At 43.3% G+C, this 18,973-nt stretch overlaps 1 protein-coding gene across 3 annotated transcripts in view; it reads left to right on the top strand.

Moving 5' to 3' along the window:
- LOC136956195 (ankyrin-2-like) overlaps window positions 1-18,754 on the top strand; it is a 59,091-nt gene extending 40,337 nt beyond the window's left edge. The window contains exons 38-47 of one of the 3 annotated variants that reach the window (XM_067250065.1): window positions 1,728-1,805; window positions 1,986-2,117; window positions 2,439-2,579; window positions 2,783-2,993; window positions 3,133-3,211; window positions 12,302-14,191; window positions 15,308-15,391; window positions 15,692-15,856; window positions 15,968-16,135; window positions 16,779-18,754. In XM_067250065.1, coding sequence (XP_067106166.1) covers window positions 1,728-1,805; window positions 1,986-2,117; window positions 2,439-2,579; window positions 2,783-2,993; window positions 3,133-3,211; window positions 12,302-14,191; window positions 15,308-15,391; window positions 15,692-15,856; window positions 15,968-16,135; window positions 16,779-16,793 — 2,963 coding nt within the window. In that variant the 3' untranslated portion in view covers window positions 16,794-18,754. Of the gene's footprint in view, window positions 1-1,727; window positions 1,806-1,985; window positions 2,118-2,438; window positions 2,580-2,782; window positions 2,994-3,132; window positions 3,212-9,322; window positions 11,675-12,301; window positions 14,192-14,781; window positions 14,872-15,307; window positions 15,392-15,691; window positions 15,857-15,967; window positions 16,136-16,778 lie in introns of those variants that run through there. The other 2 variants (XM_067250066.1, XM_067250067.1) reach the window with 2 other exon arrangements.
- Window positions 18,755-18,973: the final 219 nt, after the last annotated feature.

Below are 18,973 nucleotides of genomic sequence, written 5' to 3'. Positions count from 1 at the left end.
GGACAAACCAAAGATCTCTCTGAGTCACCTCTTCCAAGCACACCTTTGGCTGTGGAGTCAACTTCACCACCGGCTGAGGTTGCGCACATCAAAATCCCTGTCCCCATGCCTAGGGGCCTGTGTAGAACAGAGCCATCCGACTCTGCTGATGTACCAGCAAGTGGACACCCACTGCTGAAAGCAGGCATGACAAGTTCCACTGACTCTCATTTAGGTTCTCCAGACCGCTACATCTGTGACCCTCACAAAGACATAACGAGCCCCACAGAACTGGAGTTTGGTTATCTAGACTCCACCATAGCCGACCTTCAAACCGCTACATCCACTGTCACCCGCTCTGTGTACTCAGACCAGACCCTGGATTCCTCCGAATCATCCCCGGAGGATGAAGAAGAAGAGGAGGAGGAGGATCTGTGCTCAGTTATCGAGGTGCCCACTGCAGCTGAAGTCAAGGTGTCACCCTCTAGTGTGTCAGCAGCCTCTGACATCTCTGCAGATTTTCAGGAGTCGCCTCCGCCGGTGTCGTCGAATCAGCATAGTACAGCTAAGGAGGCTGGAAAATTCAAATCAAAGATACCTTTAAAAACGGGTTCAATGAAATACACCCAGGAGAAATCCTTAGAACAGGAGCGCAGGACTAGATCAGAGGCTGATGTTAAGACTTGTAAAGATGTGGGCAAAGACAGTAGGAGTCTTTCTGACCGGGATAACCCCTCTGCTAAATCAACACCTCTCCCCTCCCGACTTCCTGTCAAACAGAAACAAAATGCTTGCTTTTCCTCTCAAGCTGACGGGGACCAGCTCTCTGACGTTCCAGAGCCTTCTGTCAGATCGTCCGTGTACACAGAGGATGTCAGTAGTGCTGATCCCAAGAGTCCAGATTCTGTTATCTTCAAATACGACAGTCCGGTCTCTTTTAGTTCTGATCCCAAAACTAGGCTCCCTCTGGGGGCACGACCCTCATCTGTGACAGAGGACGTCTTTGAGTCGAGACCCATCTGGGACGACACAGTGGAAACTCAGATGCAGCGAATCGTCGACGACCAAACTCCAGAGCTACATCAAGGTATCCTCCCTCCCGAGCCTGTATGGGTCTGTGCTTATCTTCCCTTCCTCCTACTCTGCTTCGTGGCAGCAAGATTTTGATTTTCCCAAGATAATTCATTGGTCACTTTTCAGTTGTGTACATTTGTGTGTGTCGTCGTGTTTTGTTCTGTGTTTCATCTTGTGGTGTATTCTTTCTATTGTTTATTTTTTCATACATGTCTGTATGTACATGAAATCTCAAGATTGACTGGAATGGTTATATAAATGATCTTAAATACCCATTGGGTTGTGAAACATCTGATGGTATGAGGCAATGAGAAATAATGCAGCTTCACTAATATTAACACAAGCTTTATTAATACTTTGATTAATACCCTTTTGCCATTGCTTATGCACTAATCAGCCACACCAATACATCCATTGTGACCACACAGAAGTTGATCTAATAACAGTATATGGATCAGAACCACTGTTCACCTCAGTCTCATGATCCATTTCACTTTCCACAAACCATTTGTTCTACAGCCTATAACATTGAGGCCACATATATTGAAATCTAAAACGATGGAAGTAAAAATAATTCTTGTGCTATTACACCAAATGTCAAATATTTAGATGGTATTTTCTGTTGTGGAACGTGATGACTTAAGTGTGATATTGGGTTCTGGCTGTGTGTGTAGTGGATTGGCAGGATGATGCGGACAGGAAAGAGGAGACTCTGGCTATCATTGCCGATCTGCTTGGCTTCAGCTGGACAGGTACTTTCTTGTCAAAATGTCTTAGAGGTGGATCGTTTTTTATATTTGCGAAAAGGTAGATGACACTGTCTCAAATTAGTAATATGGACATTGTGTTGAGCAATGTTTTCATAATTGAATTGAATCAGTCTGCAAATGAATAGTTTAAATGACAGTACGGTTTATCTTGGCTGTGTTCAGAGCTGGCCCGGGAACTGGAGTTCAGTGAGGATGAGATGCAGCAGGTAAGGACGGAGAACCCCAACTCCCTCCAGGAGCAGAGCCAGGCCCTGCTGCAGCGCTGGGCCCAGAGGGAGGGCAAGCACGCCACCGGTAATGGAGCAACAACGTTCCTGCTCTCATCTACCTGCAGCTAACCTCTGTCTCCTACTGCTAACACACTCCTGCTCTCTCCACTCACGGCTATTAGCTTCTTAGTGTCTGTACTATTACCCCAAAGTCGATGTATTGTACCGACTGCTAACGTCTCCTGATATCAAACTTGAAATGTCTGTTCTACTTATAACAACCTATAACATAGAAATAGAACATCGTTCTATTTCACTGTATACCATAAACATTGTTTCTAGTTTGATTCATCCAGACTGAAGAGTTGTGTAGTATGACTGACTTGTAAGCTGTTTCTTTCTACAGAGGATGGCCTGATAAAAAGACTGACCAAGATCAACCGTATGGATATAGTCCACCTCATTGAGACACAGATGAACAAATCTGTCCAGGAGCAGACTTCTAGAACCTATGCAGAGATAGAGAAGACACTGGATCACAGTGAAGGTATGCAACAACTCCACACTTGAGTCACAGGCAGCGAACATGGAACTGCAAAGGCTCCAGGTTAGGGTGAGCTAACGCTCTGATGTACAGTGTGACGCTATTGTCTAAGTTGAAGATGGGATGGTGATACAATCTCTCTTGTCATCAAGAAGATGACATAAGAGATGATTCTCACTCTGTCTTCTCTTCTTTTCTCTTCTCAGTGTCAGTCGCCCTCTCCTTAGTGCAGGACGATGTAGACAGCCCCAGACTGGTGCGGATGGTGGAGTCAGACCGCAGGCCGCCCCCTGCCGTCTCTGAGGAAGACCTATCAGTGGCCTCCCTCTTGGACATTCCTTCCTGGTCGGAGCCTATGGGGCACACCCACTCTGAGAGCATGCACTGTGATCTACTGGAAGAGCTTGAGATTCCACAGTATGTTTATCAATAGAGAAGACATACTGTATCATGAAAAATAAAGAATGCAGCTGAGGACACCCTTTCTTGTTTGAAATATACGAATAAGATTTAGAGATCACTTATAACTTTGTCTCCTTTCATATATTTTTTTAAGTGAACTGAACCCCAATGTGTGGACGTCGGAGGACGTCATGACACAAGAGTCAAAGGCCGATGACAACATAGATGAGCAAGTAAGTCCTCCACCCAACCCAAGAGAAGTACGTCTGTGGAGTCTGGCGTCTCACGTGTACGATCCCCAGTACAGGGGGAGAGCAGGTCAGGGGAACCACAATGTTGCAGTTCAGTCCTCAGGGGGTGCCACTGGGCCCCTGCCAGCTGGCGTCAACAATAGCATCCAAGATGGTCGCCAGGTCAGATGCAAAACGTCCCCTGATAGGTACTGGATGTCACCAGACCTGCTCATGATGTCATCCCCCATATCCATCAGGGACTTTAGTCTGAGCCTGTCTGAGTCAGACCAGGCTGAGACTGACTTTAATGAACTTTGGAGTGGGTTCAATGAAATGTGTTCGGCCCACCCTGCCCAAGAAACCTGTGACCCTGACCATTTCAGCAGAGACAATAGAGGCCCAAAGCACTCTTGCCCAGAGAGTCAGAGTGAAATAAAGGTCCCTAGCGGTCCTGTGGAGATGGGCCTTGAGCCTCTTGGGTCATGGCAGGAGAAAAGTCAGGAGTGCAAACAGCTATTTGGACTTATCAGTTCCCATCCAGAACACATGGATTCTGAGCTTCACTTCATTGATGAACCAGAAGAGGTTTTTTCTACAACTAAGCCTAGCGTTTCTGTTACTCAATGCAGGGTGGTTAAACATGGATCCCTTTTTCAAATCATTGGGTCTACTCAGATAGCACATGACTCAACTGATCATCCCTGTCAGTTCAGTTGCAACACTGTGAACCCAAACACTGATCATGTCATAGTCAGAGCAAAAACATCCTATATCTCTGAGCCAAAATCCTTCGCATCACACGTCTTCATGCCAATAAGCCAACACAGCCCAACTTGGCACTCAGCACTCCCAGACTGCCAATCTTCAACCCCAATATCTATGGAGTCTGACAAGAAATATGACTCACCTACATCTGGGCAGGGTTTTTCACCCATAGAACCAGGGGTGATGTCCTCACCTGAGTCCGTTTTATCATTGAGCGCTGATAGGGCATTGTCACGTGATTCTCATATGGAACGGATGGTGTTGTCTCCTGATTCTGCCATAGACTTGGATGGCAGCAGGTCTTTCTCATCAAGGTCAGATAGCTCCAGGTCCCCACCAGAGATTTCTACTTATATCATGGAGTACTCAGAACCCCTAACACTGGAGGGTCATAAATCTGCCCTTGTTGCTATGGATTCTGTATTTTCTGAAAACTACCACTCCAATTCGCCAGAATCCTATGAATCTGTGGATGAGCACAGACCTCTGTCCCCTGATTCTCCAGTACCTGAGTACAGTCCTCTAAACGCTGAGTTTACTATGATGGATGGAGACGATCGATCATGGTCACCTGTGACTTCTGAGGTAGATGATTCTGATATCTATCTTGATTACTTGTTCACTGACATGAGGCCTTCTTCACCTGACTCTGTAGCATCACTTGATGAGTATAGAGTCCTGTCACCTGACTCTCCTATACCCCAGTTCAGATCTGAATGTTGTAATTATTATCTGTCCTTTACAGGCCATAGATCATCCTCACCTGAATCAGTGAGTTCAGAACTAGAATATCCAGATGTGTGTTTGGAGATATTCAGAGAGAGCAGCGCAGAGTCAGTTGGCTCTTTTGATGAGTGCAGATCCCTCTCCCCTGACTCTCCAGTCCCCCAGTTTAGAACATGGATTTTGGAATGTCAGTCTTACTTTTCTGAACACAGATCTTCTTCAACAGAATCACTGACATCAGACCTGAGCTACTCAGACTTGTGCCCAGAAGAATTATTTGCTGAGAACAGATCAGATTCACCCGACTCCGTGATTTTACCGATGCCACTGTATAGGACTAAAACACAAAGCGATGAAATAAATTACAGGCCCTTATCACCAGAGTCAGTAACTTTACAAAATGATTTTTTATTCCCAGAGCATTGGTGCTCAGAGTTAAGACCGACCTCTCCAGTATCTGTCGCTTCAGTTGATGAAAATCAACCTCTCTCCCCTGAGTCTCCAATTCCCCAGTTCTTAACTGAGTATTGTAACTACTATTTACCTTTTTCAGGTAGTAGATCTTCATCACCTCAGTCAGTTGGTTCTGACATTACTTTTTGCCTTGAGGATATGTTCTCTGAAAATAGACCAGATTCCCCTGATTCGGTAAAGTCAGAAAGTGAGTTTGGAGGACGCATGGATTTGCTGAAATTAAAACCTTTATCACAAGAATTATTGGCGTCTGAGAGTAATTTCTCATTCCATGAGCACTGGTTCTCAGAGTCCAGAGCATCTACTCCAGAATCCGTTTTATCATTAAATGACCACACACTATTTCATCAATATTGTGACTATTATTTATCATTTAATGGAGATAGGTCCTCTCCTCATTCAGTAATTTCAGACATTGAATTTGCAGAATTCTGTCTAGAAGACCTGTTTGCCACGGAAAGACCCGATTCTCCTGAATCATTTATATCAGACTGCAGTGAAACAATTAAATTGAATTTGTTTAGATACAGGCCCCTGTCTCCAGAATCAATCTCCTCAGACTATGACTGTTCCTTCCTTCAGAGCTGGTTCTCAGATTCTCGACCCTCCTCTTTTGACTCATCCAATGAAGCGTCTTTTTCATCAGTCTTGCCTCAGTCACAGCTCAGACAACAGTGGTGTCATTATTTTCTTTTGTACGATGTACAAAAAGGTTCAGTCCCAGACTCTATGCTATCAGATATTGAATATTCAGATTTATGCTTTGAGGGACTGTTTAATCAGAACAGAACCGACTCCCGCTCCTCATACATATCAAACTGTGGATTAAAAAACTGGATGGAAATGGGTTCAATGACATCTGGAACGCTATACCCTGAGTGGCTCATTTCTGATAATGGGGGCACTTTGCTGTACCATAACTACCGGCTTCCTGAGAACAGACCATCCTCTCCTGAATCAACAGCATCATTCAATGAGTGCACACCTCTTTCTCCCGATTCTCCAATTCCTCAGTTCAGACCTCCAATATTAGACGACTGTGTTTTCACATCTCACTCCTCACCTGAGTCAGTTGCTTCAGACCATGAATATTCTCAGGAAGGATTGTTTGTTAAAAACAGACCATATACCCCACAATCATATCTATCAGAAACATATTTTGATACAGGTGTGACGGGATCAAGAAAGAACAGACCACTGTTACGAGAGTCCATATCCTCATCTGTTGACCATATTTCTCTGGAGCCATTGTTTTCAGACTCTAGACCACCATCCCCTGAATCTGTCATGTCATTAGATGAGTACAGACCACTCTCTCCTGACTCTCCTGTTCCCCAGTTTGGAGCTCAGTGTTGTGATTATTATTTGTCATTTAATGGAAGTAGATCTTCATCCCCTGAGTCAGTAGCATCAGACCTTGAGTTCTCTGGTTTATACCTTGATGCCTTGTTTGCTGAGGAAAGACCACATTCCCCATATTCAGTTATCTATGGAATGGAGGGTTGTGATTTAGCGGCATATAGACCAAATTCTCCTCAGTCTGAGTTCTTAGATGCTGAAGGTACCCTTTTTTTTCTGGATTGTTGGTCCACTGGAATTCAGAGATCTTATTGTGAATCTCCTTCTACAATAAGTGACAAGGTAAGGGAGCCAGATGAAATTGATCATAGATCTTCATGGTCTGAATCTGACTTGTCAGATGTTGAGGGTACTCTGCTGTATCTTGACTGTTGCTTCTCTGATGATCAACATAATGAACCTTTGACTGTTATTGCCAGGCAACAGCCTCAAATACAAGGTCTGAGCTGCCCAGCATTTGCCAAAGAAGTGAAATCTGGCATATTAAGCCATGGCTCAGAGACGAGTGGAAAATTATTGTATGTAGATGAGTGCTGCTCAAAGCACAGACCTCTCTCCCCAGAATCATTGACCTCGGAAAGCAGTGTCTTATTCCTTATATCCTCACCTGAATCTTTCATTTCCGATATTGAATACGGTGAGGAATATTTAGACAGTTTTGACATAAATTACAGATCATCGTCACCTGAGACGACGGTCTCCTACTTATTGGAAAGATCTTGTAACATTTTGGAGTTTCCATTGGTAGTGCCGTTCTCATCTGAGTCAATCGTAGATATTAGCCCTGTATCTAATCAAGCAGAAACATTAAATGCACATCTAATGAACTTCAGACCTCTTGCACCAGAATCCTTGACTTCTGAGAACAGCTTCTCGTTCCTGGATCTGTGGGTTTCTAGGCCGTCCTCCCCTGACTCTATCACATTGTTGGAGAGGTACAGTCTTACCCATTTCAGGCCTCAATACTGTGATTATTATCTGCAGTACAACAGAAGCAGACCTGTGTCACCTCTGTCAGTGTCATCAGACCTGGAGTTCTCAGGTTATGACCTTGAGGACCTTTTTGATGAAAACAGACCAGACTCACCAGAGTCGTGTCTCTCAGAGGGTGGATATGAGGAGAGTTATGGAATACCTACCATGTTGAGACCTCTCTCACCTGACTCCCTAACCTCAGAGAATCAATACATCCTCTCTTTCCTAGAATACTGGATCTCAGAATCAAGGCCATCTTCTCCCGAATCTGAAGCTTTGTTTAATGAGTACAGACCTCTCTCTCCTGACTCCCCTGTTCCTCAGTTCAGACCCCTGCAACCAGATTGGTCAGGCTCATACTGTGAAAGCAGGTCGTCCTCTCCAGAATCTTTGATATCAGATGTTGAGTATTCAGAGGAATATGGAGAGGCTTTTGACATGAATGATAGACCTCTCTCACCTGAGCCAATTGTCTTCCATTTTGTCAAAAGACCAGAATCCTACAAGTTTCCAGCAGCTGCCTCAGTTTCACTAGAATCAGGTCTATTACGCAGTAATGCAAAAACTCTCCTTCCTCTATCAGAGACTTTTGACATAAATGATAGACCTCCCTCACCTGAGAAAATAGTCTTCCCATTCATTAAGAGTCCCACAAAAACAGGGTATATACAGCTTGACTTAAGCAATACACAGTTTTGGTCCCTGCAGTTGCCACCATTCTCAGCAATAGAAGATTCTCTCTGTGAGTGGAATGGACTTGCTTTTGAATCCAATGACAAATCTGAGGTCAAGATTAGACTAGATTCCCTTAGTTCCTTTAATGACTCACGAGAATCAGTACCTTCAGAATTGGAATATTCCGATTTGTGTTTCAAAGAACAATTAGCTGAAAACAGACCAAACACTCCTGAATCGTATGCATCCCATAGTGATTTAGCTGGTTTTATGGAGATTACTCAGACACTACATTCACCAAAATCGTTAACATCAAAAGTTTATTTTCATCCCATTTCGAAAATTTCGAAAATCAAATCCCTATCCTCATTTGATAAGGATAGACCTCTATCTCCTGATTCTCCAACACCTCATTTTAGATCTGAACATTGTGACTACTATTTGCATTTTAGTGGGAGTTTTCCATTGTTAACTCAGTCATTTGGTTCTGACATTGAGTCCTTTGAATGGTGCCATGAAGAATTGCTCACTGGGGAAAGACAAGATTCCCCCGATTCAGTAATGCCTACAAGTCAGTCTGTGTTATACATAGACAAAGCTATCATAAATGACAGACCACTCTCACCAGAATCATTGACATCTGAGAACAGTTTCTCATTTCCACAGTTCTGGTTCAGTTCAACAACATGTTCCCTAGATTCAGTGAGATCATTAGATGAGTATCAACCCCTCTCTCCAGACTCACCAGTTCTCCAGTTTGAAACTCAGTGTTGTGATTATTATTTATTATTCACACACAGTACATCTTCATCACCAGAGTCAGTAGCTTCCGACCATGAATTCTCTGGTTTAAACTTTGATTCTGTGTTTACTAAGAACAGAGCAGATTCACCAGATACATTTATATCTGAGGTTGAAGATGAACACTGTGATGATATCCCAACCATATTCAGACCATTCTCACCTGATTCACTAACGTCAGAGAATGACTACTCTCTTTCATTTCTTGAATACTGGTTTTCTGAATTAAGGCCATTTTCCCCTGAAGCCATGACATCGCCTTTTGAGTATCGACCTCTCTCTCCAGACTCACCAGTTCCCCAATTTGCACCTGCTCTCTCTATGTTTACCATGAAAACAGCAGGGAGAAGTTCTCCGCCGGAATCTGTGATGTCAGAAACAGACTGGGAGGAGTTTTGTCTGGAGGATGTGTTTAGCGAGGTTCGACCCTGTTCACCTGATTCTATATGGTCAGATAGTGAAGACATTGCAGGTGCTTTAGAGGCGCCACAAAATCAGTCTAAACAAAAAACAAAAACTCAAATGACGGAGACTAATATTACAGAACTAACCTGTCCACATGAGAATGTCATACCATTATCCCAAGTTAATATAGAAGTGTCTGAAGGTAGATTTACAGCACCTGAAGATGTTGGTCTTTCAGAAACACCTCTAACTGAACAGCAAGCAGATACCACTGCCCCTTCACAGGTCATGTGTGATGTCTACGAAGGTAGGACATTGACTACAGAATATACCCTGGTTTACCAGGCCGTTCACTGCAAGTTAATGGCTCATATGAACGATCCACTATACAAAGGAGAAACCTACAAGAGTAAGACAGGTGTATTTGAATGCACAGGAAGAGGAAGGCAGGGGGCTAGAAGAGTTGTTGACATTCAGAGGGAAACTTTACATGAAACCAGAACAGATATTGATGAAGAGCCAAGGCTTGATAAAATGTCTGATTCGGAAATAGTTATTCTTAAAGAGACAGAGGTGATAGAATCACAACAGACTCAGTCTGTGGATCTTTTTGAGGAGAAAATAGATCATTGTTCGCTGACAGACTTTAAAGCTAATAAGACAATTATAGATTCTAAGGATGTACTTGACTCCTCCTTACCAGTGATGGCAGAAATCAGGAGCCCTTCCCCTGTCTTGTTCGAACTGGAGTTTGTCCAACTATCTCCCCTGCCTGAGTACCAACCTCTCTCCCCTGAATCTTTCAATTCAGACAATGATGAAAACCTTTTACATCTTAACCACCTGTTCACTGACATGAGGCCTTCTTCACCTGACTCTGTGGCATCACTTGATGAGTATAGACTCCTCTCGCCTGACTCTCCCGTACCCCAGTTCAGATCTGAATGTTGTCATTATTATCAGTCATTTACAGGCAATAGAGTATCCTCACCTGAGTCAGTGAGTTCAGAACTAGAATATTCAGATGTGTGTCTGGAGGAATTGTTGACTGAGAAACGACCAGAATCACCAGAATCTATCACATCCACCAAAAGAGTTTTAGAAAGAAAGTCTCCCAAACACAGACCATTGTCACCAGAATCAATAACTTCAGATTATGATTTATTGTTGTTTGAGCCATGGTTCTCAGAGAATATGACATGTTCCCCAGATTCAGTGAGATCATTATATGAGTACCAATCCCTCACTCCAGACACACCAGTTCCCCAGTTTGAAACTCAGTGTTGTGATTATTACTTATTATTCACACACAGTACATCTTCATCACCAGAGTCAGTAGGTTCCGACCATGAGTTATCTTGTTTAAACGTTGATTCTGTGTTTACTGAGAACAGAGCAGATTCACCAGATACATTTATATCCAAGGGTGAAGATGAACACTGTGATGATATCCCAACCATATTCAGACCATTCTCACCTGATTCCCTAACATCAGAGAATGACTACTCTCTTTCATTCCTTGAATACTTTTCTGAATTAAGGCCATCTTCCCCCGAATCCATGACATCGCTGTGTGAGTATCGGCCTCTCTCTCCAGACTCACCAGTTCCTCAATTTGCACCTGCTCTCTCTATGTTTACCATGAAAACAGCAGGGAGAAGTTCTCCGCCTGAATCTGTGATGTCAGAAACAGACTGGGAGGAGTTTTGTCTGGAGGATGTGTTTAGTGAGGTCCGACCTTGTTCACCTGATTCTATCTGGTCAAACAAAGAGAGTGATACAAATCCACATAATGAGAAACAGTCTCCTACTTTACATTCAAAACAAGATTTTTTAGAATATGACTGGTGGCCTGATGTCAAATCAGAACACCGGAGACCCAATACCGAATCAAAGGACGCCCCCTTTACTTTTTACTTCCCCACCTGTTGCCAAACCCACAGAATCGTAGACCAGTTTTTTTGTAGAGCCTCCTCCCCACACAGCACCAGTAAACCCTGCAATGATGTAGAACAGATGACAACTCACAGAATCGACCAGTCGTCCTCTGAGTTAAGTCATGTGCCATCTGACAAACACCATGAGGGATCTCAGGCTGTGTGGCTGGAGGAGGCTTTTCCTGAACAACACCAAACAACCCTATCTAAGCACTCAAGAGGGAGTGATGTTATTTTGAAGTGGATAAACCCGGATGTTAAACCGGGCATTGAGCAATATTCCAACAACAAAGACCTGGCAAGAGTGATGATGAGAGAGAAGAACAGCAGAGTCTCCTTGTTGTCGGTAAGACCACGGGAGCTTTTGCTTGGCAGGGAATGCTATGGTGCTTTTGGAAAAGAGTGTGGACACCAATGTGCAGTGAGTGAGCATTGCCTAGATCTTTAGGCTCCGGCTTTTACTAATATCGCCGTAGCTCTAGAAGACTGACATGCAGTGGCATGTTCGCTTTAAAACAGGATTGACCAGTTGGCTTAGAAACTAATTTGAAGTAGTGACAGATCTTCTAGGGTCTCAACACCATAAACTTGCTGCTAATCACATTGTGTGACTTTTTGTTAGAAATCATAAGAGACCATGTATGTGTGGTTTATGATTTTTGTTGTGCTTTGTTTGTAGTTTTGTAATATTTGGGGAGAATCCTTTGGTTTTCATAGAAGATTAAATCTACTGCATTTTGAGATCAATATACAAAGTTGTTACACATAGTTGTGCTGGTTTGCTCACTCTTTGACTGAAAGTCTTTTGTTTATGGTATTAATAGTTGCTTATATTTGGCTACATTGATCTGTATGAGGCTATTAAAGTGCACTTCAAGGCTGATTTGTATTGTACTATTCTGAATTAATACGACTCATTCATCAGTGTTTCCATCTCATTTGTTTTCCATTCCATTTCATCATTTCTATTCAGGTCCCCACAGATTATCCAATGAAGGACCTGTCAGAGTCTTCAGAACATGAACATGTGGTTTTAGAACACAGTACAACAGATGAAATTCCATCTCTGTCTCTCAAACCAAGGAACAATCTCCCATCAGAAACTCTAGAACTAAGTGATTATAGTCACGAGCCTTCTCCTTTAACTGTTGAGGGTAGCAGTTTATCACAGGAAGGACATAGAAAACCATCTAAACAGAGCAGAGACTCCTCCACCTCTTCATCACCATCACACACCCCTGTCATACCTGATCTACTCAGTCATATGTCCCAGGACAGCTCAGATCTGGGAGAGGATCTTCAAACATCTGAGTCTGTATCCCCTAAACTTGACCAGCTTTTGTCAGAACTTGAAGACATAAAGTCAAAGTTTAGACCAGAGACACTGTTGCCCATAGACCCACTGGTCTCAGAATCCAGTGAGGACAGTCCAGAAATTCTACAACCCTATATTGAGTTTAAGGACCTCTCCCCAGAAGATGACAGACAGTTCTGTGAGGATGAGGCCTCCATATATCTTGCAGAAACACCAACCGAGGAAGAACTGGTGACATTAGGAGATCCATCCCAAACTCATCCAACTGAACCTCAGGTTTTCAGAATAACTCCCGATCTGATAAAAACCTCAACAGAACCAACTCAAGTCTTGGCCGATTCTGTTTATTTCAGTGATTTGAGTCCTTTGGCCGCTATGCTCACTCACAGAGCAGTAAGTTGTGATATAAGCGGTTCCAGTGCTGACACAACAATTAATTCTAGATCAGATAGAAATCCAGAATCTTCTAAAAATTGGTGTGAGGCTCAAGAAATGTGTTCAGAATTCAGCGTTCAGACTCAAGAGTTCCAGACTCTCAGACATGATGTACCTACAGGTGACGCATATTCAGATCTTTTGACTGATTCTTCATCTATAGATGAACTTACAGTCCCTGAACACAAGCATGAAGTATTTGAAGATGAATATATCAAACCAGTATCAGTTGAAAAGAGCAACATTGAGCAATGTCAAGTAATTAATGAAGTTGAGGATTCAACTGATGAACAAAGCAATGTTGGAAGTTATAATTCCACACAGAGAACCCAAGAACTTTTAATTCTTAGAAATAAGACTTCACCCGAGACCAACCAGTATCAAGAACCTTTCCCCAAGCCTGTCTCTGTTACAGCAGAGGCAGTAACAGACTACCGACTTTCCAACTTTGAGGAACTGACTCAGTTTTCAAGTCCTAATTGTGATAATACTTCATCAAAGGAAGTCAAGGTTAAAGTCAACTCAGAGTGGACATCTAGTGATTCAACGACCCCAGTGGACATGGACTCCCCTTCCACTCAGACAAGTTCAGCCAAACCTGGAGTGCAGACTTTATCAACCCAGGATGAAGAGCTCTCTGTGGAGTTCAGTGTTTCACCCGAAAACAATGAGGCATACGCCTCACCCTCTAATCAATACAAACCTAAGCCTCCAATGAACATTAACATTGTGCAAGGTAGTATGCACAAAGAAGACTCAGATACCGAGTCTTACTTTGACTGCAAACAGGCCTTTTCAGACTTCTCAGAAAATGAGCCGGATGAACCTAAGAAGCAATCTAATCTAAGCCAGGCAGCCAGCCAGCCAGGCCGTCTTTGTGGCCAAGTGCGAAAACAGCCCAAAGGGACGGTCCGCTTTTCACTCAGCAGGCCAGAGTGTGGCGCCCTACTGTCCTCCGGGAGTGAGGATTTTGAAGATGTCCAAGAACCTCCAGATGAACCAAGCAAAGTCACCCAGGAACTGTCCCACACAGAGGAGTCTTTCTTTGAAGCATCTCAGGAGCTTCCTGTGGGACAGACACCATTTTGTAATGAAGAGGATTCTATGTGGAGGGTAAGATAAGTCATATCTGAATCCTACAAGGCTTGTGAAACCCAGAGCTGCGCTAACCTCGGTCCCCTGCTTCAGAAGGGAATGACTGCCTGAACTGCAAGGCTACAGGGATGGGATCTAAAACCCTTTTATCCACATTTGTTTTGACTTGATTCAGATCCAGCATGTTTTGAGGAGATGCCATTTTGCTCTTTTCTTGACAATGCTAATACTGCTGATCCTTTACAGCTTGTTTATTGCCTACTAATGATTTCATCATCCTTGCTTAGTTAGATGATTTACCACCCCAACACTGTCCATTGTACTTTCAATTTTCAAGAATTATGAGACCATAACCATACTGTTTAAAGCACATCAGCTTTTTTTAACCGCTTGCATGCCACATACATTTTTCTAAAGCTTATCTTCTTGGGATGTGTTATACTTCAGTATTAAAATACTAACTTTTAAGGATTGATTTTAATTCACTAAGCAACAGAACCACAGAACAAACAGCATAACATCAACGGCATTCACCATGCCTTTCCGTGCCAAAAACCGAAAAATAATGTAACGATCTACAATGTATCTGTGTTGCCGGATCTTTCCAGGAGATGGATGCGGATATTGGTGCGATCTCAGAGAGTTCAGATGAAGATTTTCTGACAACCAGAGTAGTACGGAGAAAAGTGATAATTAAGGTACAATCGTGGTCAGAGAATGGAGTTATTCAGGTCGTAGTGTGCTGTGCCCTTGGTTTGGGGTTTCAAGATGGTTTATGTTGAATGTCATAACTTGTTTATTGGTGGTGATTGTTGCTAACAGCATGAGTGCTTCTTCCATGGCGTCTGGTGACATGGAGGGAGAATTGTCCAAAGGATTTAACTGTGAAATGAATTGGCTCGAATTTGATTGTTTTCCAAAAAAGCTTTAGCGAAGAGTTTTGTGCCGCCCTGTGTTCAGTGTGTCTGAGTAGCCTTTGTATTACTTTACGTTTTGCTGTGTGCCGGGCTTCTCCTACTCCCGCCTCCTGAGAATGGACCTCCATTGTCACACCTTATTCCTCAAATATCGCTTTTTAAGTGACCAAAACTGGGCTATGTTAAGAGCTGATCATTTATCTCTGGCCTCCAACAGGCAGATGAGATGCCAGATCTTCCCTCTCAGACGGTTACTGAAGAACATTACACAGATGAACATGGACACATGGTGGTGAAGAAGGTAAAATATTGGTGGTTAAGACCCAGGCTGCCTGTCCTTGTTGTAGATGGTGAGCCACATACTGGGTGGTCTGTGGGCTACTCATTGGCTGCACACAGGCTTGAGGCCACTCCTGTCTGTCGTATTGCATCTCGGTTGCTTTAATTTCACTGCTGTCTAGGCCTATGTCTGGGGAGAAGATATCTATTAATATGGCGTTTCTTAATAGCGACACAAAAATACATTCAAACGACTCCTGACGGTGAATGTACTTGATCTCTTTTTCACAACCACCCATCCTGTGACCTTTGACCCTTCCAGGTGACCAGGAAGATCATTCGTAAGTGTGTGTCTGCAGACGGTATGGAGCGAGAAGAGGTGACAGTGGAGGGATCTCCCCAGGGGTCTGTCAGCGTAGCGGAGGGAGACAGCTACTCCAGGGTGGTGAAGAGGACTGTGCTGAGGAGCGAAGGAGATCACACAGAGGTGCGAGTGTGTGTTGGTGTCATCGCAAACATAACATCGTTCTGGCCTCTCCTTTGTAGGAACAAAACACAAACATTACTCTTTCAAACTGTGTATATCCTCTTTCCCCAGGTGACCTTCACTGACGGGGTGCCAGGATCAGGGGAGGAGCTTCTTGGAGGACATAAGGTCAGCCGGGTCGAGCAGACATCCGTGGTGGAAGGCGAGAGAAGGGAGACACACCACGGTGACCCCTCACTGACCTCTGACCTTCCTTCGGCCCACGATGACTTCTCAATGGTGAGTAAATCTGCCGACTGATCCGTTCATCAACCCCCTTTTCCCAAACTGGCTTTACTCCACAGGTGTTGTCTTTCGATGTGAGAACCTGTTCTCTCTTCCCCCTCATCTCCGCCCACTGCCTCAGGCTTTGGGCTACATAGGGGGATTTAGCAGGGTGCAGCTCCCCAATGTGGTGGAAAGGGAGATTGTCAATGAGGACGGCTCTGTAATAAGGAGGTTTGTTGTGATGATTTCTGTGAAGGAGTTCATTTCATATATGTGAGCGTGTTTGTTGTCTTAGTTGTCTCTGAGTGTGAGAGTTGATTAATCTCCATCTCGAGTTGGAGTTGTGTGGTCAGACCTGTACCACAAACAACCAGTAGGAGCCCCAGGATAAAAGCAACCATGTATATTGAATGCCGGGTTTCAAATGCATGTCTGTGTTGAAAAGTTGAATCTGTGTTCATTTATACTTCCTGCTAACAATTTCTTTGCCTCTGATGGTGACGTTTGTCTTTTCTTCTGCTTGGTCTTTATGCTCCGTTGTTCCTGGTTTGGATTTGTATAAACTTGAATCTGTCTGTCTTTCTCCCCACACTTTTTCACCCTTTTATCTTCTTAATTCTTTCTCCTTTGGTCCTTTGTCACAACCCCATCCCAGGGCCCGGATGCGTAAGGGGCGCACCCAGAGGCGGACAGTAGTGAGGGGAGCTGGGCGAAGCCAGGTCCTCCTGGAGCGCCTGGATGATGTTCAAGAGGGTTCACGACCTCATGACCTTCAGCAGCACCTCCATCAGCTCATCCATAGCTACTGCAAAGAAGAGGGTGAGGAGGAGGAGAGGAAGGATTAACAGGCTTTCAGCTCTCACCCTCCACTTCTCGTCTCGCCCCTGACGCCCCATCAGACACGTTTCCACCAATCCTATGCATCAAGCACATGCAATCCCAGAATGCACCTTGGCACCTCACCCCTACCACAGTCTTCCTGTTTTAGTTACAGATGCCCATCTGCCCAACAATCAGAGACAGTTTTCTTTGCAGTGTTTTCCCTGCTTGGTTTTATTTTCTCATAATGTATCTCTGTTTTCTTGTAACCTTTTTGTGACCAAAGAGAGTTGCCTGTTGGTTCCTGGTTTTCCGGAGTTTCACTGTCCATTTAATTTGCCGTTTGTCTTTTGAGTTTTGAGTCTTGAAGCTGTGGTAAAACGACGACAAAAAAACTAACAAATGAGAAAAGAATCCAGACGACTCCTATACAAACCTCCAACTGAAGAACACAGAGAATCCTTTCAGCTGGCGTTAGGTGCTGGAGTAAAGAACAACCTGTCACACTGCACTGCCTATCTCTCATTCTAGATAAACCCCCTCACCCAGAATTACAGTATATCACTACTGACACATTTAGCTCTTTTAGCTCAAAATTACTGTATAAAGGAAAATGTTGCAGACTTTATTGACACTAACTCCATACTATCTGCTGCTGACGTGCTTAATGTATGTGTTATTTCTGTCTTTGGAAAAGTATCTATATAATCTGTGCATTTTTAAATGATTGGCAACCCTGGTAATCTAGGCATCATTAATCAACCATGTGAACTAGAGCAGGCATGACTAGTCAGTCACTATGATCATAGCTACAGCAAGACAGCTGTCTAGTAGTTAACCACCCCAGCCTTTTTCATATTTTTTCTTTCTCTAGCCTGTCTCTCTTGTTCACTTCCCTGGAGTGCTAGAAGTGTTGAACCTATTGGTTTCATCCGGACTGTTGTTTGATGTGCAAGTGGGTTTGTGCATGTGTGTGTGCCTGGGTTGTGTGTATGATGATAGTCAACAAGTTATTAAGAGATAATGGGTGAGAGAAGATCTAAGAAGCATTGATTGGGTTTGTATTTGTTATGTTTTATTTTGGTTTCTATTTTATAGTGTGAGAAGTTAGTGTTCTGATTTGTGTGTGTGTGTTTCTATTATTTGAAAAGTTGGAGACAGATTGTCTGACATTGTGTTGTTGTTGTATTTCAGGTGAATCCTCTAAGTTTGAACTAATTTATGAATGTACCTAGGGGCCCAGTTAGTGTGGGACCAGGTGTAGTTGGATCTGTGTATTGTTGATTTGATTTGAGCGATGAAAACAACTTTATTTCACACAATCATGTCGAACTCAACTGAATGTCAGGAGGAGGCACCTCCACGCCTTGGGCACAGGAAATGGCGTAAGAAGCAGCAGGAAGTAGAGGAGGCAGCAGCATTTCTCAACCAATGAATTTTGTCAGGACACTGGATAGAGACTCACCTGGCACAGGTGTGACATGGCACGTTGAAAGTTTGTATACAGCCTCATTCACAGCTCTGGGTTAGCTACTGTATGTATCTACGACATATAATGTATTACTTTCACTATCACTGTTTACTTTTGAGCGAAATTACAAAAAAAGTGAAAATGCAAAACTAGTGGAAGTTCACTGTGACAAGTAGGCTTTTCATTTGAAGAAATCAGCATCCAGTTTATGTGGTGATGACAGTTATATACATATTCTATTATACATATATACATATCTATGAGGGCATGTCAGTTTACTGGAAATAATTTAAAAAAGAACATGACTGATAGATAAATAAAAATACAAGTGTAAAACCAAATTCTGTCATTAATTTGGGGTCATACATTACCACCAGTGACAACATTGTGCGTAAGATGAATTATACCAAGATGGGGGTAGTATCATCCCCCTCTTGTGGACAAAAAATGCCTGCCTTAATAAAACAAACTTTGAGGTGTATCAGAATAGCATTACCTTGTTTAACATACCTGATTATTTTTGGTTAATAGATATGTTGTTGCATTTGTGGAAGAAAAAT

This window comes from Osmerus mordax, chromosome 14, assembly GCF_038355195.1.
Source record: "Osmerus mordax isolate fOsmMor3 chromosome 14, fOsmMor3.pri, whole genome shotgun sequence".
Lineage (NCBI taxonomy): Eukaryota > Metazoa > Chordata > Actinopteri > Osmeriformes > Osmeridae > Osmerus > Osmerus mordax.
This window is presented reverse-complemented; position numbering and strand designations above follow the sequence as displayed.